This window comes from Cupressus sempervirens, chromosome 10 (genome assembly GCF_028749045.1).
Source record: "Cupressus sempervirens isolate cs-2001-9-10 chromosome 10, ASM2874904v1, whole genome shotgun sequence".
NCBI lineage: Eukaryota > Viridiplantae > Streptophyta > Pinopsida > Cupressales > Cupressaceae > Cupressus > Cupressus sempervirens.
In genome coordinates, this window is record NC_143127.1 from 344,224,319 (window position 1) to 344,249,755 (window position 25,437).

The window sequence follows — 25,437 nt, forward strand, 5'->3', positions numbered from 1 at the left end:
AAGAAGGTTAGTAACTACTAATATTATTACAATCCTTCCTATTAGACCACTTCTTCCTTCTACCACATCAAATTATCACTTTGATTCCAAATCCTTTTGTCAATATTATCATCAAGTTGACCATGATACTAAACAATGTTATACTTTAGAACATAAAATTCAAGACTTGATTAATTTCAACGCTTTGTGTGCTAATAGTAATGATAATGGAAACAAATCCAAGACAACTCCTAATCAAAATCTTCAAATGTACAACAACCCTTTACCCCAAGACACTACAAATAATAGTGTTAAACCTTCTTGTTCCTCTAATACATATATCCCTTATGATAAATAGAAGGAAAATAATTACCTTACTATCAAAATTGACATCTTCTCGAGTGTTAAAATATGTACTTTTAGAAAAAAAATTATTACAATTGATATACTATATCTAATTAAAACACTATGAAATCTAGATGTGAATATTCTTGAATTTGAGCTCTATAAAATGGTATTTTTATGTTATTAAAAAATCATAAAAATAGTAAGAGTTATTGAAATATCAATTTTATAAAATAATTTAGTTTCTTTACGAATTAGATATTAACTAGTATAAAACATGAATTTACCTAAGATTTCCAATTCGAAAAGTATGAGACCATATATAACTCAGCAAGAATACATTTATCAATATCATATGTTTGAACAAAATTGAATTTTAGATAGAAATACTCAAATTCAATTGTTCTAATGAGTCAACCTAAAAGGTGACATAACTTTGTACTTTTACCTATTGTATATATGCAAAGTAGTGATTATCGGGTCTTCATAAATCATTTATCATTCTCCAATTTGTATCTAGAAACACATGAGAAGGGTATACACAATTTTCCAAGACCTCTAAGAGAAATAATGGAATCTTTCCAAATAGGCTAGATGATACCATGTTAGAATTTTTGAAAATAAATATAAAACCAAAATATAATGAAAGAGTCAAATTAATCGAAAGGAAATGAAATTGATAGAATAACAACATAAGACCAATTTCTAATGGAAATACTCAAAGGAATAATAGCATCAATATTTCCTAACATGTAATACATATGAGCTATCCTGTTTATATAGAATGCTTTGGCTGCAGGCTTGGACAAGATTGAGATACATGTCTCAACTTGGAGAAAGTAGAGTCCCGATGCGGTTAACCAACTCCCGTCCATCAAAAATCTAGAAGGGTGGTATCTGTATTTAACTTAACCATATCTTAGAAGTAGTAGTAGTCAAAAGGATGACTCAACAATATCCAAAATAATTAATTCATCTTAATTTATGATTTCTCTAAGTAAAATTAATAGAAGAGTGAAATAGAAAATAACCAATTATGTATGATTCATCCTCAAATTGTGCCTTGGAATGTAGTCAAATAGATTCTAAAATACTTGAGAGGTACATCCAAGAAGTGTTTGTATTTTTTGGGCTATACTAATGATTTACAAGGCTGTCTTGACTTTTATATGGTAGGGGATATAGACACTAAGTGAAGTAATACAAGATATGTATTTATTATTGGTGGCACAATAATGAGTTGAATTTATCATTTATATGAGGCGAATGTTTTATCTATGAATAAGGCAGAGTATGTTATTGGTACAAAGGACTCCAAGAGATGTTATGGCTCCGATTTCATAAAAGAAATGGGACACTCATAGTCAAAAAATTATCTGTATATAGATAGCTAGAATGTTATTCATCTTTCCTCAAATTTTTCTTTACATTTAAATCCAAAAAACATATGGTTGCAGTATTATTTCATTTGGTTAGTTCTAGATGATGGATTATTAAAGTTGGAAAAGATACATATAGATAATAATCCACTAGTTATGTTTACAGAGACAGAGTCAAGGGAGAAGCTAAACTTGTCTTTAGCTTTGGTAGGACTCCTAGACTAAACATAATAAAAGAACAAATGATTCTAGGGTGGATTAATCCAATGGCATCTTCAGGGGTCTCAGTGTGGTTACATGGTCAGTCTCCAAGTGGGTGTTAGTTTATAATGGAGCCTAATTAGTCTCCAAGTGGTTTAGGTGGAATATATAGTGTAGAGTGTAACTCGTCAAACATTTTAGAGATGATTCATCATCCATTTCCCTCGGTCCACTCGTCAAGTATGTGTAGTGTTATTTTTTTCAAACCACCTAAGTCATGTAATATTCGCTCAGGTTTGGGGTTTTCTAACTTGAACATATAGCTTCTTGCAGTGGTATTGAGTTATAAGGGAGATTAATCATTGTGATAGGTTTAAGTTATTGGATAATAATATTGGACTCTTTTTTTGGTGGACGTAGCCCCAGGATTGGGTGAACCACGTTAAATCTTAGTTTACTTTATTCCATTGTGATATTAGTTATATCTCTTGTAATTGTTATTTTCTATCTAACTAATCCTAGCATATAATTTGCTAAAGGTTTTATTTTGGATTTGTTGAATCCTACTAATGGTGACAGAGGAAATTGTAAACTAAATTTGTTAGTCCTTGCTAAAGTTGAGAGGAAAACCGATTTTGGGACCCATTTAATTGTGGAAAGTTGGGGGTGGACTTCCCAAGAAGAAGAAATCAAAATGTCAAAATGTTGTTGTATTTACTCCTCAATCCTCTTTTTCCTAGCCTCTCTAGACGATTGTTTGGATGAGAAATATTTAAGTAGAGACTATTTTGAATGTGGGTAAATATTTCTCATATAAGAATAAATCCTTCATGCAAGAAAATATAAATATAAACAAGAGTCCTAGATATATGATAGAATTCCATAATGCTTTGATTTAATGGATTATTGTAATAATCAATGCTATTAAAAACAAGGTCACTATGTCAACCCTGATTCAAGGTTTGTATAAACTTGTATTCAACATTTAGATAGTGAAAAAATATATCAAATATTTGAAGGACCAAAATATTCGCATCAATTAGATGGAGGATGTCATTGAATTTATATTTGATAACTTAAGGGTCATGGTTCTTGTAAGTAAAACTTGTTAGAGTGGGGTTGTCATTGCACCAAAAGATTGATCTCAATGCTCAATATAACCACTCAACTTATAGTACACAGGAGATTGTTAAGCTCTTGTCACGAATCCTAAGGGGAGTGCTGAAAAAATTTGTAACAATCTCCCCCTCTGCATTACCTAAGGGTCTGAGGATTCAAACCTATGACCAAGCTTTGATACCACTTGTTAGAGTGGGGTTGCCATTGCACCAAAAGATGGATCTCAATGCTTGATACAACCACTTAGCTTATAGTAATGACAAGGCGGTTAAGCCCTTGTCATGAATCTCGAGAGGAGCGTTGAACAAATTTCTAGGAATACATTGATAATACTACATAGGGATTTAAGAAGCTTGATGCTCGACTAAATATTTTAAAGATATATCCAATGGAATTTTGGGTTAAAACTCTCAAGATGTATCAAATCAGTCATAAATGTTCCTACATATGACAAAAGTTTGGTAAAAGGGACAAGGATAGAATTTATAAGCCCAAGACTACATCCAAAATCATAAGTAAGGACTGGGGGCCTTCTTTGATTACAACCTTATTAATGGGTCAAAAGTATAAATGAAGAAATCATTCATAAAATTGATAGTTTAGTAATAGAATTGTAACCAAACTTCACAGTATTGTTCCTTTATTTTTTATGATTTGGTTTGTTATTACTTAGCTAGTTGTTATTGTCTAATGTTTCTATAGGTCTTTATTTTGTTAAGGGTTTTCCATCACTTCAAAACCAATTTTCCTTCAATCAAAATCAAATATCAAATACTTAGTCAAAGAGTTGTACTCATACTTGTATTTTAGTGCCAAATACTTTTGCCATTTGAAATTTGTGTCAATTGAATATGATAATATAGATTGATGTCCTTAGATGGACTAGCACATTAGCTTATTCAAAATGTTGATCCCTGATGCTCTTGCATGGGGAAAAGACACTTTAATGTTAAGATCAATATTACTTAAAATCAAGGATCACTATTGCTTGAATTTTGTATTTTACCTTATGTTCAATGCCTTGATAATGAGCCATTGATTTCTCAATGATAGGATATTCTATGTAATGTGATTTCTTATATGATAATTCTTGTCTACACATTTTAATCACCAAGGATGAAAAATTGACCTATATTTGTTACTCAATGATGCCCCAAAACATCATTAACTGATTGAAGCGTGTCTAGGGGGCTATTGACAAGCCAATTAGAGCTAGATGAAGGAACAATGACTCAAAGGTTGATAAAGTTTCCAAATTAATGCTAATATGAGTAGAATGAAACATGATCAAGCATCGAGGGACATAACTGCCGATATGAGATATGTCAAGCATGAAAGTGTATAGGGACATAATATACAGTGCTATAGAAATGACCTTAGGCATAAAAATGAAATGACTAGGGTTTATCTTTTCTTTTGCTTCCCTTTGATTTCTTCGTATATCTTGATGAAATAGAATTACTTCAACCACATCATTCAAACTAGTGCTTTCTTCATTTGGGTTTCTTTATGACCTAGTGTTTCAACTAATTTATGCAAATCAAGATTTGCATCTAGAGTGGTCGATGCTATAACTAATTTAGAATATGATTTTGGCAAACCGCTAAGAAATAACATCGTCTCATGATCTCCATGAGAGACCTATTTTCTACATTCAAATAGTCTTACTCTCACATCTTTTGATTCACATAACTTATTCAATAAATCACATTATTACTTAAATGTGGACAAGGAGGAGCCCTACCTTCATTTGCTACAATCTAGAATATTATTTTGGCATACAAAGAAGTTTTGTGGTCTCTTCTTGTTTTAAAATTACTAATATACATGGCTGAAATTAGGTTTTGATCTCTATCCTTTTTTTGATAGGTAATGAGCTGAAGGCTAGACCAATTATTATTTTTGTTAAATTTATTTATTACTATATGTTAAGCTAAAGAAGATTCAAACCCAAGACCTCATAGATAAGAGGCTCACAATTTACCTTTGTGCTTTACGCTCTTGGCTTATTCCTATTCTTATATGTTGATGACTCATATGCAAAATCAGATTAGTACTTGAATATATACAAGAGTCATACATTAGTTTGCCTCCCCCTTAATTATTAAATCTTCACCTTAAGCAAATTTGGTTTCAATCCCTTTTAACTATTTTGAGCATAACCATATTTAGCAAAATTATTTGCATGCATGGTTTCTTCAAACAAAATCAAGTGTTGTCAGAATGCTCTACTATCTTTATTGGATCTCCTATAATAGATGTGATCATCTGTCTCTTATACTTTTTCATGCTCATCTATAAACTTCATGCATCTACTAATTTCAATTAATCATGTTTTATTTGCAATCTTTAAAATAGCCTTAATACCATTAATACAAATATATTTTCCTAATAGAAAAATACACATTTTATAGAAAAACTCTACAACTCACTTGTATTTAAATAAAATATTCCCCTTACTAATCTTCTGAATGAAATAATTTTGAATAATACTGTAATAAAAAAAACAAATTAAAATTAAATATTTTCTTAAAACCTTCACAGATATGAATGTACTTTAAATATGAATGTTTTTGCACTCACTAAGGTTCTAACACATTTGATTATTAGATAGTGTGTTATAGAAGAAGTAAGAAATGCAATGTTTTTCTTAAAACTTTTAAAGATGTATGGACATTAAATTTTAAGCTAACAATTTTTTCTTAGTCCATCACGTCTGAGAATCAGGACGTGATAAGGCTGAACCAACAGATCGAAGACATGCAGCAGTCTGTAAGGTAAGGCATGGACGCACGTTATTTGATGTGCGAATATAATCATTACCCTAGTATTTTAATTTTATATGAACCTGGTTAATTTTTGTAGGCGCATGCGTGGAGAAGACCTGCAAACATTAACTCTAAAAGAGTTAAAACAGTTAGAAGTACAGTTGGAATTTGGATTGGAACAAATTCGAGCTGAGAAGGTAGAAAGTTAAGATATAAGTATCAACGTAACTATCGCATTTCCTTAGTGTTTAGAAGGTTGTTGAAACAAAATGCACTTGACTTGACACGGTTCTTTTCTTTGTATCTTGTTTCAGAAAGAGCAGTTATTTAAGGAGGGATTTGATCTTGAGGAAAAGGTGAAGTTGATTTTTATTTTTTATTTATATTTTATATGTTTATGTTTATTTATTTATTGTTTGTTTGCTTTTTTTTTATGTTATTATATTTATCATTTTTTCTATAGAGGTGAAAATAGTAGACTCAAAACTGATTTCTTTTAAAGAATTTAAAAATATAACAGTGTTGAATAAAATTATATAAATTTCGCATATGATGGTCTTTTCAGAAATGATAACTATTGGAAGATGTAATTTCTTCTACATTAGAATTTATTGAATGAAGAGAATATTTGGAATAGTCAAAAGATAAAGATGATACAAGAAAAAAATGTTGATATCAACCAAAAATCTAAAATGCCTTGTGATGTTTCCATAATTCTTGCGATGGTGATATAGAATTCTTGAATTGTGATATTGAGTAAATATTGTGTCTCTCTTAAATGTATAGAAACAAGGTAGTTGATCTAATCATGCAAAGTAGAATTCAAGCATACGCTCATTTCATTTATTTTTACTAGACATGATTGACATGTGATTCAACATCAAGCCGAACCAGGTAGGCAAGAGCTGAATGCAATGTGATCTAGAATGATGCACTCCTTTTTTAATTGATATAATTAAATATGACAATTAAAATAGGTGAATAAATAAATTGACAAATAATCAGCATAACCAAATACCTATAGGTCTGACTAAGCGAGAAAGATATGAAATTTGAGCTTAAAGTTTTAGGACTAATTCCCTTGGTGTGATTGTCCAAATTGATTCAAAAGTGATATTGTCTATGGATCCAAATTTAGAACATAGTTATTGCACATCTACTAAAATATATCCAAAGAAGTGTTGAATAAAATCCATGGGTGTGGGCTATGCATAGAATATAGAAGTATCCTAGATCTTGTTTCAGACTTTGAATCTTTTAGTCGCAATCCAACTTCCCTAGATTTGCAATGTTTTATCTCCTCATCTTCAAATGTACACAAAGGAGTGGAATAATGCTATTTGTATTTTATACAAGATTTCCTCATTGGATATGTGAGAGGATTTAACTTTTCCCACATTGCTAATTTCTAAAATAATTCTCAAATCCAAAGCAAAAAATGTTGAGTAATATGTACCTTGTCTAATGAATTCTTGCTTTCTTGAAGCCTTCATGAAAGATTATTGATGCTAGAAAGAGAACTCTTGCATCTCTTCATTCATAGTGGGAATATAAAAACTTGACTATGGATGCCATCTCCAACGCTTGATTCTTCTTCTTTGTTGCCTTAGAGGTGATGCAATTTTTTTCTTTAGAGACAACAAATTGTGAATATGTGATACATATGTATATAAGGAGGAGGAATTTGATGAGAGACATTCATGTTGTATCTCATGCCATGTATTTTAGCATATTTCATATACCTCCATACTCATATCTTTTTTATAGATCTAATTGTGTAATTTTACCACTTTATGTTATATAAGGTTATATATAAATAAGTGATATTTAATTTTGTTTCTAGATTGATAAGTAGGAGATATTTTCCATAGCAAGTCAATTTGATATTCATTCTCATGAGAGATGGGTTCCTATGAACCACTTCTCATGAAACATGGGAAATTGAATTTGATTCAAAAACTACATAGTTAAATCCTAACATGAATACAATATGAATTTTTGTTGAAATATCTCTTACTTATCAATTGATGAGCTTAATGGGGCTTTTAAATGAATGGTTCATAAGGTGCAACATTTGGTGAAGATTTTTTATATGGTGTTGAAAGCAGAGTGGGCTTAACAATGGAAGAAACTTCGTAGTTAAGCATGGTTGAGCTAGAGTAGTATTGTGATGGGTAACCTCCCAAGAAGTTCCAGTGCTTCACCTCTATGAGAATCACCTAGATTAAATGAGTGCTAACTTTTCCATAAAATCTCATGGAGATGGGTTCCCATAAACAACTATTCGTGAAACATGGGTCAATGAGTTTGATTCAAAAACTACATAATTGAATCCTTGTAGCAATATCACAATTTGACATGTGGGAAATTTATCCTACTTATCAACTGGTGAGCTTAAAGGGGGTGTTAATGAATGGTTCATAAGGCACAACACTTGGTGAAAATTTTACAAATAGAGTTCCAAGTACTGTGGGTTTAATCATGGAGGAACCTCCTTAGTTGAGTGGGCTTGAGCTAGAGTAGTATTGCAATGGGTGATGTCCCACGAAGTCCCAGTGCTTCACATATGTGATAATTACCTAGATCTTATAAGTGCTAAGTTTTCGATTCATTGTCATGTGACATGGGTTCCTACAAACCACTACTCATGAAACATAGGTCAATGGGTTTCACCAAAAAACTACACAATTGAATCTTGATAGCAATATCACAAGTGAACAATAATTATTGGATTGTATTTACTAATATTTTCTTACATTATGTTAAGAAAATATTTTTTGTGACATGAAAATTGGAGGAAGAGAATAGAGACTTCTGATCTCTTATATTATGCTTCTAGTCAATTGTGTCAGACTTCATGATACCGGTGATAAAACTCCTACCACCTTTATGTCAGTAGTGTGTGCACCTATTACAAAAAAAAAATTGACCAAGGTAAACTTTAAGAAACCCCACTCTAGAAAAAGATATAAAATATTGGCAAATCTTTCATTATTTTGAAAAAAAATTATTTCTATTGGTGAATCTCTCAGTTTTTTATATTAAATATTATTTATAATGGCGATTATTTTGGAATCATATTTTTTTTTTGTAAAAAATATTGGGGAATCTCAATAATAGTAGGAAGTTCATAAGTCACCATGAAAATTTACAAATCAAAATTGAACATTTTTTACCTCATGGAATATTATGAGGATTATTAAATTATATTATAAATCAATAGTGAAAACAAAATATTAGTGATATATCCCTAAAATAACTAATAATTATGATAATTATTAGTGATTTAATTTTAATTTCTAGTGAATCAAATCTAATCATGTATTGGATATTTTGGCAAATCTTTGAATTTAATTTTTTTAATAAAATAAATTATTGAGCGATTTTAAACATTTTAGAAGTAAATTTTATAAAAATGTGCTGATTTAGGTTGCCTTAAACCTTAAATTATTAGCCAAATTACTAGCCATTTTTTCTGAAATTAACCAATTGGCGAATATTAGCCACCAAAAAATACATTGAATTTGACCATAAAATTATTTAGTTATAAAATAATTTGGTTATTTAGCTACAACCAATCAAATTTTAGTTCTAATTATAGAGAGGAGAATGTCCCCACACTTAGATAGTACTCTAGAATTTTACTTACTCATAACCAGAGCTAAATACATTTTATGGTGGTCATTACAAATAAAATTAGGAAAAATATGTGGGACAAAATTATATAAATATTTATAATATTATAAAATAGAACTACATGATAAGAAACAAGATACTAATTTTTTAAATAAAACAATATTTTGAACTATTAGAAAGGAATTTCATTTAAACACCAAGTAGACTAAGGAGGAAGGGTTGCATTTTATTTTAAGCATCATGTTTATTTTTATTAGGGTGTTTATTTCTAGTAGTGTGGGAGGGTGTTTATTTTCAATAATGTATTTATTTCTAATATTGATTGAATCTATTTATTGTATACATTTTTTTTTCTTATGATGTTAAATCGATAATTATTAATAATTACGTTCATTGAAATATTGTTACAGTCAGAGTTCTTGTAGTCATTGTAGTTGTAAAAATAATGTAATTTAAAATAATACTAAAAGCTCTGTCATGATTTATCTTGCAAGAATACTGTAGAATCATAGTTCTTGTCATACTACATGTCATTAATCTAATTTTAATTTAGATAGTTGATTGAATTTTTTAGTGCATTTTCATGCTCACTTATCTCTTTATTTGAAACCCTTGTGCATACAACCATGACATCTTTAAGTTTATTCCTTTAAATTGACAATTAAAACAAAGTTGAATCTTGTTATCACATGTTCAAATATGTTGGCTTTTTGCCTAGGATTCGACCTATCAAAAGTAACCTTTTATACTAAATCTCAAAGAAGTGTGTGAAAACTTTGAAGCAATCCAAAAGGGATGATATTTTATTGCCACAATATCAAATCATTTAAATAATAAAAAAGGGATCTTAGGATAGACATTGGCACTTAGTACCATGATCCAAAGGGGCTATGATGCCTAGTGTCATAGTCAATTGATACCAGGGAATGTGCACCCTATTTTGGTCCTATGCAAATGGATTATAGGGCAAGGGAACCAAAAAAAAATTATGTGCACAAAGTCCAACCCAAGAAAGGGTAAGATCAGTGAAATCAAAGGACAAAGTATAAGATAGCATTGAAATAGAAGACGAGAGATACCATAAAATACAAAACCTTTTAGTAGATAGAATCTCATCAATCTCAAATACCAAGAGAAAAATAGAAATATGATCAACAAATATTATACACACATAAATCAAGTGAAAGGAAAGAAGAGAAAGAGATGTGGCTTGTTGTGCTAATAGGTTGCTTCTTACTATATGAATTGTATGAGAAAAAGAAGAGAAAGGATGCGACATGACTTCCTAGCCTAGTAAGGTGTTTTTTACAATGACTTGTATGAAAAGTAAAAGAGTCAAATTAGTCTAGAAAATTTGTTCTATGTTAGTTGACTTTATAAATTACAAAGAAAAATGTACTTTCTCTCAATTTAACCTGAAAAAACAAAATTGGTGCTAGTATAGGTATTGTAGTGTACATCAAGCACAAAGATTACCAAAAAAATCCTCAAATTGAAAAGTAATATGAAAACTCTATTGTAAAAAGGATTTTTAATGTGCACCAGCATAATGGTGAATGATCAAAGTGCACAAATAAAACATTGTGTTGTGTACCCAAGCATATTGGATACCCTCCCATTAAAGTGATTGTGTATGCATGATTGAGACAAATTTATTTAAGGTAGCATACATAAGTTTCAAAGACAAGCATAACACATCTTGATATATTAAGGGATACAATCAATTCACAGAGTGATAATCCCAAAATACAAGGGAGTACGTAAGGGGTCAATATTTCCCTACATACATCTGGATGACAAGAACATTGCATTAATGATATGTTACTCGATATAGTCAATCTAATGAGTGTTACTCGAAAAATACAAGGGAGCACATAAGGGGTCTAGTATTATGGGTCAATATGTGCTTCCGATAAATCATGTATATATAGTTTACAAATCGATGTTATATTCTCGAAAGGAAATTGTACTAAAAACACAATGGAAAATAGAACATAAGATGAACAAACACAATTCTTTATGAGTTAACATAGAAGAGAAAGAAGATATTAATCCCCAACTAGGAAATATGATCAAGTTTATGACAAAAGCTCAATTAGAACACAAATTCTAGAAGAATTGTGATTCACATAGATAATCATTAAAACAGGTTGAGTCTCTTCATTTAATTTTATAGATGTAACAACAAGGTCCACCCAACAAAATTTAAAAAAATAAAATCTAGAGGAATTATGATTCAAATAGAGAATCATCACAATATGTTGGGTCTCTATGTCCTTGTGCAGATATTGCAATAAGGGTCATCCAACAAAATAAAAAATGCATGTCAAAAATTATATTAGGGAAAACATACTACAAACAAGAAAATACATTAAAAAAATGCACTAAAGAAATGATGGTCTATAAAATTATCCTTACACCCAATCTTTAATAACATCCTTTGAAGGAGGATGAAAATTTCTCAGAGGAGAAAACCCAATTTCACTAGATGGATCTATTGAAAGTAGCAAGCAAGGACAACATTGGAATTTTCGATTACTATTTTGGTTACTTTGATCTAGGTTCAAAGATTTTTCCTTTTGGGTTAACATGGAAGGGAGAAAAGATATAAATCCCTAACTATACAATACAATCAACTTTATGAAAAAAGCTTATTAATAACACAACTTCTAGAAGAATTATGATTTAAATAGATAATCATTACATCAGGTTGAGTCTCTCTATTTCTGTTGGAGTTGTTAGCATGTATATGACTCATACTTGGATTAAGCATTGGAATGTTGTCAAATGGATTCTCAAATATTTGAGAGGAGCATCTAGTGAATGTCTATGTTTTAGGGAATCTACTACTAATTTACAAGGCTATGTTGACTCAGATTTGGTAGGGGATCTAGATATCACATAGAGTACTATAGGATATGTATTTACTATTAGGAGAATGACAGTGACTTGAATTTCTCTATAATAGAAGGTGAATTATTTATCCACTATAGAAGCATAGTATGTTGATCCTATAGAGGCATCCAAGGAGATGATATGGCTTCAATAATATATGGAACAGTTTAAAGGACATCCTCATATGGACAATTATTTGTTTAAAGATACCCAAAGTATCATTCATCTTGAGAAGAATCTTGCTTTACATTCAAAGACAATGAACATGCATTTTTGGTACCATTTCATTTGGTCTATTTTGGATGATGGTTATTTAAAGCTGGAAAAGATACATAGAGGTGATAATTCAATAGGTATGTTTACAAAGGAAGTGACAAGGGAGAAGATGAACTCCTCTTTAACTTTGGTTGGTCTTCTAGATTGAAGAGAATAAAAGAACAACAAAGTTTGGTGTGGTTTTACATTCCAATGACAGCTACGGGTTATGCATGTAGAAGTTGATGAAATCCAACTTCATAGCTCACCAAGATCACCTGCATGCAAATAACCTATTGAAGGGAAATCAAAGGAAGGGTGGAGTTTGGAGAAACTAAACGGATTGGGAGAGAAGATATTGCAACAATGAAAAAAGAATTGCTATACAATATTGTTTGAAAAGATATGAAATTACAATAGGAGAGCCTGAATATAAAGGCCTCAAGGAGGTTTCTAGAACAAGCTAGAAGGCACTAGGAGATAAGGTTGAAAACTAAGCATACATTCACAAAAGGTGGGATATCCTTGATCAAGGTGAGAGGATAAGTATGACTTAGATACGAACAAACTCCCGTGTTGTCAACAACTCCTAAATTACAACTATTAAATAAATGCATTAACCTAAGTAAACTTAAGTAAAAGTGTAAATAATAATTATTTACTCTAACACCCCACCTTAAGTGCAACTTAGGAGAATGCACTTAAGCTCACAATAGCTAAGATGAAATGTAGAATGGGTCCCAGCAACGAGGCCATGTTAGGTACCCATGTACAAATGCAAATAAATCTCTAAAACTAGAGACAAAGGAGGAAATCTACTAGGAAAAACCTCTCTCAAAAAAGAGATAGCTAAAAACCTTGTGAAGGACTGAAGAAGCCTCCAACTAGAGAAATTTCCCAGAAAATAGGAACAAAGAGAAGATCATGAAGAGCATCATTGAAGCATGAAGCAGTCACAAACTCTATCAAAAAAAAATTGTTAATCTAAAGAACGTCCATGGAAAATAGAAGGCACAAACCAAACATGTATATATGGTAGATGATCCATCTCACCAAAATGCATAGGTAGCCAACCACTCCAATCGCTTGGTATATAGGATCAAATATTGAATACATAGCTCACACTATCAAACCATCAAACCAAGGAAGCATTAGAAATAGAAAAATAGCCCCCCCTTAATGTAGACAGGGTGAGGTGACAGGCAACTAAAAAAGTGGGCCAAAATCCTCTACAAAAGGAACCAAGAACAACAAGAGAGAGAAAGAGGTACAAATACCTAAAAAAGCACATATCACTGACACATCATGGGGATAATGTCATGGAAGGGATACTCACTTGACAAAGGAAAAGGGCACAAAAATGGCAACAACTAACCTCTCCATAATGCTTTATAAAATAGTGCGAGTACAATTGTCTCAAAACAACATTTATAAACCCAAAATGCAAGAGTGGCACTTTATCTCAATGTGTTTGCATAAAGATGCTTACAAATGATATCAACAATTATCACAAAGGGAAAAAAGCTAATACAAAAGATAGTGTAATGCAAAACAATAGATCCCATGCCATGAAAATGATCCTCGAACCAGGAACACCCAAGATATCTACCATAGAGAAAAAAATGTCAAAAGCATGATATAAAGAGCATGGGGTAGAATCTAAAGTAAATTATAGAATTTTTGAAAAGTAGACAGAACCAGCTTTCGAAAAATATAACGTTTTCAAAAAATAGAGATGGGATGCACAAGAAAAGCTCGTCGGAGGGAAAAATAGAACATCCAACTTTAATAGCAAAAATAGGAAATAAAACTACATCAAAACCACAAAATACTTGCACTTATGTCTCTGTCTTAGAACCAACTTTCTGATGCTTCTTTTAGATCAGAAAAATACCTCCATATGCTCAAGTTATGGCCGAAAAACTATGAGTAGATCAAAAAAGGACCTAAAGAGCTTGCAAGTGTATTGATGTAGGGATGAAATCATGCTGACATCATCATTTTATGCTATTAAATTTGATAGCTTGACAGTCATCATGGCAAAAAGATATTTCCACGTGGTAGCGCCACATGGCATCCACATGGTACGTTTGTTGACTAGGTGTTGACATGGCACAGACCACATGATAGGTGCCAATGTGGCACCCATGCCACGAGGCACACCCAGATTGGACCAAGTGTCTACAGTGTTGGCAGTGGGTAGTGGGCTGTAGGTGGGCGGTGGCTAGGAGAGTGCCACTAGTGGCAGTGGTGACGAGTTCTAGCGATGCTACCTAGAGGGTGGAGGGCGGGTGGCGTGGCGGTGACCGCAGAGCAGCGACCATGTTGCGACTATGTTACCGATGGCAGTGGCACTTGAGTTGTGTACTAGTGAGGTCGTGGTGGTGCGATGATGGCCATCACGTAGTCCTACAAAAAAAAAAAAATTGTTTTTTGTACAAAAATCGTCCATACGACCTCCCAGAGCAACTTTCTCCAAAATGGACAAATTTTATATGGGTCTTGATTATAACAAGCCTTCTGAACTCAATGGAAGTATCTGTTTAGGCCCAAAGTGCTCCAAAAAAATGCTCTTTCTCCTGATTGAAGAAAAAAATCACAATCAAACTAATGTTTGTGTCTCTGAATCGTGGCTTCAAAAATCATTCACCCAGGAAACAGCGGGGAGGCTCTGATACCGTGTAGAAGTTGATGAAAGCCAACTTCATAACTTGCCAAGATCACTTGCATGCAAATAACCTATTGAAGGGAAACCAAAGAAGGAAGGGTGGACCTTGGAGAAACTAAACGGACTGAGAGAGAAGATATTGCAACAATGAAAAAAGAATTGCCATACAATATTGCTTAAAAAGATATGAAATTATGATAGGAGAGGCCGAATATAAAGGCCTCAAGGAGGCTTCTAGAACAAGCTAGAAGGAACTAAGAGATAAGGTTGACAACTAAGGATACGCCCACAAAAGGTGGGATATCCTTGATCAAGGTGAGAGGATAAGTATGACTTAGATAGGAACAAACTCTCGTGTTGTCAACAACTCCTAAAATACAACTGTTAAATAAATGCATTAACCTAAGTAAACTTAATTAAAAGCGTAAATAATAATTATTTACTCTAACAAAGCAATGCTATGATCAGTCTACAAGTGGGAGGTTTTTTTTTTTGCAATTTGACCAGCCTCTAAGTGAGAGACTATTGTTATGTGGAGCCTAATCAGCAATCAGACTCGCAAGTTAATTTCTCCTTAATTCATTTGGTATGGTTTCCCCAAAGATTATTCTATAGGGGTTTGGGGGAAGTCCGCCTTACAGGGTCATTGGGCAAAGCCCTACGTGCTATTTTTCTATTGGATGACTTATTCTAGCACTAATTTTGTAAGTGGAAAAGAGGTTGTATAAAATGGCTTAGGGTTAGGGATTTCATAATGTGTATGAGATTGTAGCTTCTTGCAGAGGTATTGAGTTGTAAGGGATTATAGATTTTAAATTTTTTGTAATCACTGGATAATAAGAATGTTGGACTCATTGTTGATGGACGTAACCCAAGGATTGGGTGTATCATGTTAAATATTTGTACCTTTTGTGATACTGGTTATATTTGCATGTGCTTGTTATTTCTATCTCTTTAATCCTAACATATGAGAGGTATTTCATTTAAGGTCATTATGAAAAGTGAAGATAAGCTTGAAGAAAACTATGATATTTAGAGTAATTTTTTGTCAAAATATTGAAGAAGGGATCAAAAAATCAAAAGGCAAGTTACCCTTGAATGTTTTAGCTGTGGAAGAATTGGATATTATGTTGTTAAATTCCATTTAAGGAAGATTATAAGAAGCCTCATGAGGCTAAAGAATGTTATTAAAAAGATTAATAAAAATACTAGGATAGATAACAAAGAGAAAGGAAAGAAGAGTTGTTGTAAAATAGAGACTCATTCATTAAAGCGTGAAGGTTGAAATGACTCAAATGATGAAATATTATTCTTGGCTATTAAGGATGATGATAATAAAAAATCTAAAATTCAAGTTTCTGCAAAAAAAACTATGGAGATTCCTCCACATGCAAGAGAAGAATCCAAACCTTGGAGATCATTGATTTCATATGTTTTAAAATCACATGACAAGGGACAGAAGAAATTTCATTAGGATAAAATTCTATAATAGAGGATCATACACATTTGTTGGTTAAAGCTATGCACCTATATGTAGTAAGAAAATCATATTTATTGCATAAAACATAAAGTATTGATTATTGCCATCTAAAGGATTGAGGGAAAATCTATCAAATATATGTTAGTTATGTAGTGAGAGATTAAAGAATAGCTTGCATTGGTCTAGTTGTGAAATTAGAAAAGGTTCTAGAAGTATAATTGTAGAACTTATGAGAAATGGAAATGTAAATATGTTATGGAAACGGGTGGAGGTATTTTTTCTTTGCCTCAAATGAATAAATGTTGTAAATGACAAAAAAGGATGAGACATTAATTTTTATAATTTTATTAAGATCATCTATGCCAATATTGTGAGAAATTTGCCCAAAATCATCAAGCCTACTAGTGCACTTTGTAGAGAATGTGAAGTAGGAAAGTAGAGCCATAACAAGTAAAAGAAAAAGGAGCACTCAACAAGACCATTCGAGGTAATACTTAAACATCAAAGTGAACACAAAAGGACAAGAGGATTGAACATTAAAAAGTATCTTATGTTACTTATTGATGATTATTAAATGATAGATCTGGTTGCATTTAAATAAATTCAAAAGCTCAAGTTTATGATTTCAAGAATTTGGTTTAGAATCAAATGAATGCTAGAACAAAATGTTTGAGATCTAATTGAGAAGGTAAATTTATTTCACATGAGTTTGATAGATTTTTTGAAGTTCATGACATTCATAGATAATTGTCTACTCCTTGGACTCTGCAACAAAATGGAGTAGGTGAAAGGAATAAAATAATGATTATAGGAATGATTAGAAATACGTTTAAATAATATAACCTATCTAATGGGCACTGGAGAAATTTTGTACAAATTATTGAATACCTTCTTAATAATGTACAGGTGAGAGTAAATCATTTAAAGAATCCTTATGCATTATCATTTGGAAATCCAGCAACTGTCAAATATTTTAAATTTTTTGGATATAAATGTTATATTAGAATAGATGAAGAGAGGATTGGGAGATTTGATGCAAGATGTATTGAGGAAATATTTTTGGCAAATTGTACTAAGGCTTATTGACACTATAATATAAGGTTGAAGAAAGTTGGATAGTGTGCGAATTTACAAGTAAGTAAAGAATGGATACAAAGTATTCTTGGACTAGAACTTTAGGTAGAAGAGGTTTCTTTTATCACTATAAATGGAAATTGTGATTTATAAGTCAAAGAAAAATCAGAGGAAAAAGAGAAGAACCTAAGAAAGTACTGAAGATAACATATAAGTGTGTGCATAGACATCATACTAAAGATCAAATAATTGGAAAAAGACAAAGGTCTTTAGACAAGTAAAAGACTTGCTAAGAAAAGTTAACAAACAGACTAGTATCCTCTATCCAAGGTGGAACAAGAGATCAGTGTAGAAGAAATCAAGAATAAAAGTTGCATTGAAGAAATAAAAAAAGAGTTGAATTAGATAGAGAAGAATTATAATGAGAAGTGGTACCTCTAATAGTGGGAAAAAATGTGATTGAAACCAAGTGGTGTTTTCAAACAAGTCGAACGAAGATGATCATGTCACTATAAAGAAAAATACTCAAATACAAAGGCCTAATGCAAGTTGGAGTAGATTTTGAGGAAACATCTTTCTCTAGTAGATAGAATAGAGGCTATTAGAATATTTTTTTACAATTTTAGTTTATGACGATTTCAAAGTATATCAAGTGAATGTTAAGTATTCATTTCTTTAAATGGATAATTGAAATGGGAAGTATATTATGAACATTCATATGGTTTAAAGTCATTAGTCATTTTTGGTTTGGTTGGTTGACTCAAGAAGGATATTTATGGACTAAAGAAAGCTCCTAGAGCTTGGTATAGTACATTGGTCAAGTATTTAGAGCTATAAAACTTTAATAAATATACTATAGATATAAACCTCTATTTCAATGTTAAAAAGTTAAGCTTATTCTCCAAATAACTTTTATTCTCAAATAGATATCAATGTGATTATTTGGAATTTATTTATTTAATATCCATATCAAGAGACAAGAGTTGGTTTCATGACTTTATCCTTAGTATTTCATATTTTATTAATGTCTTGAGGTTGTTTGAACCATATTTTGACATACATTCTTTTCATAACTTGTAACTTCTATATTTGTCCAATTTTCAATTATTATTTTATTGATAGAAATAAGACTTAAATATAGTGTACAGCTATTCTTTAATTTGTTTTTCTTTTTTTTACTAATTTTTCATGAATGCTGAACTCAGAGGTTTATTTTTGGTTGAGAAAACTACATTTGTTTCATGTCAAAAAACCATATACATAATAAATTCAAAATTTATCAGATCTATTACCATTAGAAAGCTCATTCTAAGTACTTCTGTCATACAAATGAGTTTGTCTTCACGATTCCAATTGAACCCTCTAATTCAGCCTCAAAGCCATAAAAGATTCAACATATTAATAGGTATAAAGGAGACTCCATTGCCAGTATGATTAAGGAGTAGAGAGGCTATATCTAATACTTTTATCTAAGAATATTTGATCTAGCCATTTTTAATTAATCTCTTATAATGGGACCTCTCAAGGTTTAAATCAACTTATTATTTAAAAAATGAATTATTTCAACACAAACTAGCATTGTCAAAAAAAGTGTAACCCAGTATGTGGGGTCACTATGTTGGTTCTATTATTTTTGGAGGTGGTGATAAAATTAGCATGGGTTGTTTGAATAGATGCAGATGAACTTGAAATTCCTATAATTGGTGACTACTCATTCTTTCTTTGTCTTAAAAACTAATATACAAAGAGGATTTTATTTTTATTTTTCAGAACAAATATGTTAGAGAGAAGTAGAAGAAGTTCATAATGGAGGAATCTAAACTAGCTAGAGACCCCTTGTTGATTACTTATCATAATACTAAAGATAATAAATGTTTTCATGTTGTTTATAAGCTTTCTAATTGTATGAAAGGATCATTGTTCTTGAATGCTTTGAGTGTTGAGAAAACACCATATGCTTGAAGAGAATGGGGTGGTTGAACCAACATAAACAAAAATATTATTAAAGTAATGAACTCTTCTTGTATATTCACCTCACAACATATTAGGTAAACATTAAGCTGATAAAATAACACATGAACACCAATATTTTTATGTGGAAACCCAATTTGGAAAGCACCACCATGAGAACTTGCTTGCAAAGACAACTCATTGATATGTAGCTTGATTACAAATAGAGTAGGAACTAACTACTCCAAATTTGCAACTCGATGCTCATCTACCTATAACTAAGTGGGTATTTTAGAACAAGTTGATAGAAGGTGATCAAATTGCTATAAATAAAGAAAGACTCAAATGCAAAGGCTATACGCAAGTTGAAGGAGTAGATTTTGAGGAAAAATTCTTCTCTAATAGATAGAATAGAAGCTATTAGTGTGTTTCTTAAAATTTCAGTTTATGAGGATTTCAAATTATATAAAATGGATGTTAAGCATTTCTAAATACATAATTGAAAGAGAAAGTTTGTATTCAACATCTAGATGGTTTCAATTTATTTTTCAATTTAGATATGATTCGTAGACTCAAGAAGGACTATTATGTCCACTAAAGCATGCTCCTCGAGCTTGCTTTACTAGATTGGTCAAGTATTTAGGGGAATAAAATTATACGAAATGTACTATAGATAAAAATCATTATTTTAATGTTGAAAATGATAAGCTTCTAATATTAATTGCATATATTCTAGGTGAGCCCATGGTTTCTTTCTTTTAAATGTCATATTTGGACTATAGTGATTGTTAGCGAGTTCTCATGTTTGAATTGTTGGATCTATAAGCTATGTAGTTGAATAGGCTAATCACCTATATAGTTGTATCAAGAAAACTTGGATGTGGACTTTCTATATTCACTAATTTTGATTTGGTATTGATGTAGGCTTGTTGGTTTTCCTTGTCTTTTGTCACTCGTGCATGGGTGTGATTTAATTTGAGATAAGAGGGTTGATGATGAGTATTCAAATAATTTATTACTAGGTCTTGTTGCTTGGTGAATTTCATTGGTTTGGATTTCTTGCTTTCACTCAGTAGGATGGTTTAGTGAAAGACTAAGAAGTGGTTGTATCTTAATCATGTAGTAATGGATGATCTTCTTTAATGATATGGATGGTTTCATAAATCATGTTTAGACATAAGAGTTCTTTCATCTTAACATGTACATTGTTTGTGGGTTGGTAACATATCAAGGCCATGGAACGCCACTAGAGATATTGGTTGAGATACTGGTTTGGCTCGACAAGTGGTGATGATTTGTAGTATTATGTTATTGTATTCTTTTGACTATTAATGTATATAGTTTTGGCATGATATATTTCTCTTCGGACCATGGTATGTTAACTTAGAGCATGTGATATCCCAAGAGGGAATTGATAGAGGTTTTTGACTTTGTAGATGAAGCTTTGGAACTCATCTAGTAATTAATTTTTATCTAGGTGCATTGGCCATATATCCATAGAGCTTCATGAGAGTGCAAAGGTGATTTTGGAGTTGAGCATAGATTGATCATTTACTAGAACTCATGAATACAATACGACCCAAGTGAAGTTGTAGTTCTCTCGAGATGTCTGAATTTTCATAGATGGTTAATCTCTATGAGGTTTCAACAAGAAGTCCAAGAATCCTACACATCATTTAATATAGACTTGTGAGGATATTATTAATGGATGAAATGTGTTGACTTGGATGTATTTGAGATGTATTCTCATTCCCTAATCTTGGTCAACTAAGTGTTTGATGACTGTAGATGTAGTGTACTTGATACTACTCATAGATGCATTATCTTTTAATTTCAGGGATCTAGACTTTTTGTCAAGTGGTTTTAGAGGATTCTATGTAATAGATGGAAATCATGGTTATCTTCTTTGTATTGTATATCTTCTCTCTTTTAATAATTAGAGGGGATAGGAATAGACTAACTTTTTCAAATGGAAAATGGAGTGATCTAGGTTCATACATAGAGAGGTTTTTAATATACTAACATGGTATAAATGTTATATTTAATCCCATGAGGTTAAACATCTTTGGATATTGTTATGATTTTTTTCATAGGGCTGAAAAAGAGGTCTTACCCAACACCACTAATACAGAGATTTATATAGAAAGACATGTTGCATGTTTATGAATTGGGATTTCTCTCTTTGGTCTTAATGATCATTCTAGAGGTTTAGATTCACTCAATAGTAGATGTGTGGTTTTGTATGGGGCTATAGTGATCTATATATTTTGGTATATGTTGTCTCTTGGAGGTTATTGTAAATTTTTCTTTTGTTAAATGTAGATATTTTGGAAGAATTATTAAAACTTATTAATGATATATTTCTTGCAAGACTTTTATTTGTAGGTTTTTCTTAATCTTTATGGATGGTCGTTTGTATTGTATGATTATAATTTCTTTGTGTTGTGAATCTTAGGCTTGTATACCATTTTTGTTTTCAAATAAAACTTTACCTATGTAATGGGAGTTATTGTATGATTATAATTTCTTTGTGTTGTGAATCTTAGGCTTGTATACCATTTTTGTTTTCAAATAAAACTTTACCTATGTAATGGGAGTTCTTAGATGTGTTTGGTCATTATTGACTTGTCTACACATGATAAATTTCTTGTAGTTTAAGGGTTGATTATATTGGTGATATGAGACAATTTATGTTTGGTCACCTTTGAAGTATGTGTGATTAGAAAAGTTGGCACTTGGTATGGAAGTTATTTTCAATCCCATAGTTTTACAAATTTCTATTAGAGTAGTAAGTTTGGTTTTTATTCTAGTTGACTTTCTATCTTGTTTTCTATGCCTATTTTGTATGTTTTGTTTTGGTTATGGATTATGAAGTTGATGTTGGGTTTTTCTTCTATCTGGATCATGAGAATAATAAAGTGGTGGTAGTATCCTATAGCCTAATTTTATCATTAGGATCTTATTATTTTATTCTTTGGAGTAGTCTCTTGATGGAGCACAAGAAATTTTTTGAGATTTGTAAGATTTCATGGATGGTTGTGATGATAATTTCGTTGTCTTGGCTCCTAATATGTTAATGTTATAAACTCTCAAAAAGTCTTAAACAAGTGGAAGAATATTGTTAAAAATACCTAACATGTATCATTATATAATTATTTTTATAGTTTAATTAATTTATCCTAAGTTATTAACTTCCTTAGTTTTCATTCACTTTTTGGGACCTCTTTGTGAGGTTAAATCCTACGTAAAAAGTGATTAGATGGTAAATTTTTTGTTCACTCAAATGTTGAAGATGCTATATTTTTGAAATTGATTATTTTATATTTCCATTCTAGAGTAGAAATTTATTTAACAATTCCCTCTATGTATTGACTAAAGAGTCTTGGGTTTATGAAATTTCTAATATGTATCGGAGTTGAATTTTAGCAATTCACATTTACATGGTGTTCACTTTTAACAAGTGTTGTGGAATAAAGAAATCATCTATTCCTTGAAATATTAATTTATATGTTATACTTACTTCTAGTTGGAATGATAACCCTTATGGATGAGATAGATGTTGGTACCTTAAAAGTTTCTATGACAAACATGTCACAGGATTAGGAAGATGTTTTTTAATGACACAACTTATCTCCTAGGCATTGAAGATAGTTTTGCAAAGAATGGGCACCTAATGTTGAGCTCTCTATAGATGATGATTTCTTGTTTTAGTTATTACAAGAGGGGAATAATACATTAGCTTATCTTTTGGAGTTTGGGGACTTTGACTCAAAAGGTTTTTATCCATATATATCTATGTTTTTCTTATTTTTCTTGTTTAATTTTTTTAAAGTATTAAATTTGCATATTGTAATGTTGCTATAAATTTCTTAAATCTATGCATTGCAATTACTTTTCTCTTAAGGTTTAAATCGAGGGAAAGAAGTTGTTCTTGATGCAGGAGCATCTTGGGTTGCTTGGCTATCTAGCTCAATTACTTCTATGAACCTACTCGGTAATTGTTGTTGTAGATGGCTTGGTGGATAGTTCAGTCTTCTTTCATTGAGTTAGCTTGCCTCCTTGTCTATGTTTGTCGACTGATCCTTTGCTTCATTAGTTGAGTTGTTGTTTGCTTCTTTCATTGAGCATGTTTGGTGACTTGGCTTGTCTATTCGGTGATGCTTTTGTCCTTTTTTCATCATGTTGTCTATCTGGTTCCTCTTTGAGAGTCGACTTGTGTATTTAACATATGGTATAGATTCAAGGTATGGGATAGACCATTGGAAAATGTGTGGACCTATTTTTTGGTTGTTTCTTTATTTAATGCAAACCTAAAATCTTCTATAATTTGTCTTGGTAATTTAAAAAAAAGAAGTTCAGTCTTAGGTTTAGGACATGAAATATAGAGATTATAGTTGGAGTTTAGAGGTCGCAGATCATGCAAAATATAAGATGAATCTATTATGCAATTGAATCTTAGTAGTGGCCACAATTGGGAAGGTGTTATAGCCCGATATGTATGAATTAAATTGTTGAATCATTCAAAGATATATTGTTCTCTCCTTTATGTTATTGTCTCTTGGTCATTTTTCTTTTGTTGTGTTAACTTAGCAAGGTTGAATGGTGCCTGGATGAGCTTTTAGCCCTAGTTACCACCCCCCCTACGTTGGGTGGTATTAGTGAGAGGTTTCATTCTTGTGGATTTTGGAATCATGGAGAACCCTAGTTGGATTTATTGTAGGGTGGTAGATTTTAGTTTTGACCTATAACTTATAGTGGGTTAAGATCTTGCAATAACTTGTTGTGAAAATGGTTTAAAGTAGAGAAAATGTAGGCAATGCTATCATGGATATGTTGAGATAAATTGCAAGCAGATTAGATGCTATGGAGACAACCCAAAGGAGAACTTAGTACATCTTGATCATGTTAGTGATGATGAAGCAATGGTGGCACTTAATCCTAACAATGAAGTATAAAATGATGAAGAAAGGATTTTGAGGGTTTTGTCTAGGGAGAGTTCTAAACTTGTTGAAGTTGCTAGTTTTTAAGGGAAATTGGATACCAATTTGGAATGGATCTCTAAGATGGAGAAGTTGTTTGAGTATGAAAGAACCTTTGATAATAGGAAAGTGAAAATAGCATTCACCAAGTTGAAGGGTCGTGCTTCTCTTTGGTGGGAACATTTGAAAATAGATAGACAAAGAAGAGGAAAAGGGAGATCGTAGGAAAATGAAGAAGAATTTCCTCCCTGTAGATTACTTGGTTAATTTGTTGAGGAGAATGCAAAGCTAGAGGAAAAAAGATATGACTGTGAAGGCCTATACTAAGGAGTTCTAGAAGTTAGATATCATATCTAGACATGTGGATGATGATGTTGAGAAATTTGCTAGATATCTAAGTGGATTGAGGATTGCAATTCAAGATGAAATTCATTATGTAAAGATGGATAGTGTGGAGGAAACGTACATGTGTGCTCTAAAGTATGAAGAGGTTTTGGCAAAGAGGTATGAGCAAAGATAACTTGAGTAATAGGAGGAAGATTGCATAGAGGTAGAGGAAAATCTTATGGAGAAAATAGTAATCTAATCTAATAATGTGCAAGATAAAGGAAAAAGTGAATAGAAAGGTGAAGATAAAGGCCAAACCAAGTGGAAAGGTTGTAGTTCACAGTGAGTAAGTGGTAGCTCTATTAGAAAGTAAAGTCCACCA

General features: G+C 31.5%; 1 protein-coding gene across 1 annotated transcript in view; it reads left to right on the plus strand.

Annotated features, from left to right (window-relative positions):
* Positions 1 to 25,437, plus strand: part of LOC149533994 (MADS-box transcription factor 23-like) — a 226,273-nt gene that overhangs the window by 169,537 nt on the left and 31,299 nt on the right. The window contains exons 4-6 of the mRNA XM_089803962.1: positions 5,730 to 5,800; positions 5,889 to 5,988; positions 6,106 to 6,147. Coding sequence (XP_089660088.1) covers positions 5,730 to 5,800; positions 5,889 to 5,988; positions 6,106 to 6,147 — 213 coding nt within the window. The remainder of the gene's footprint in view (positions 1 to 5,729; positions 5,801 to 5,888; positions 5,989 to 6,105; positions 6,148 to 25,437) is intronic.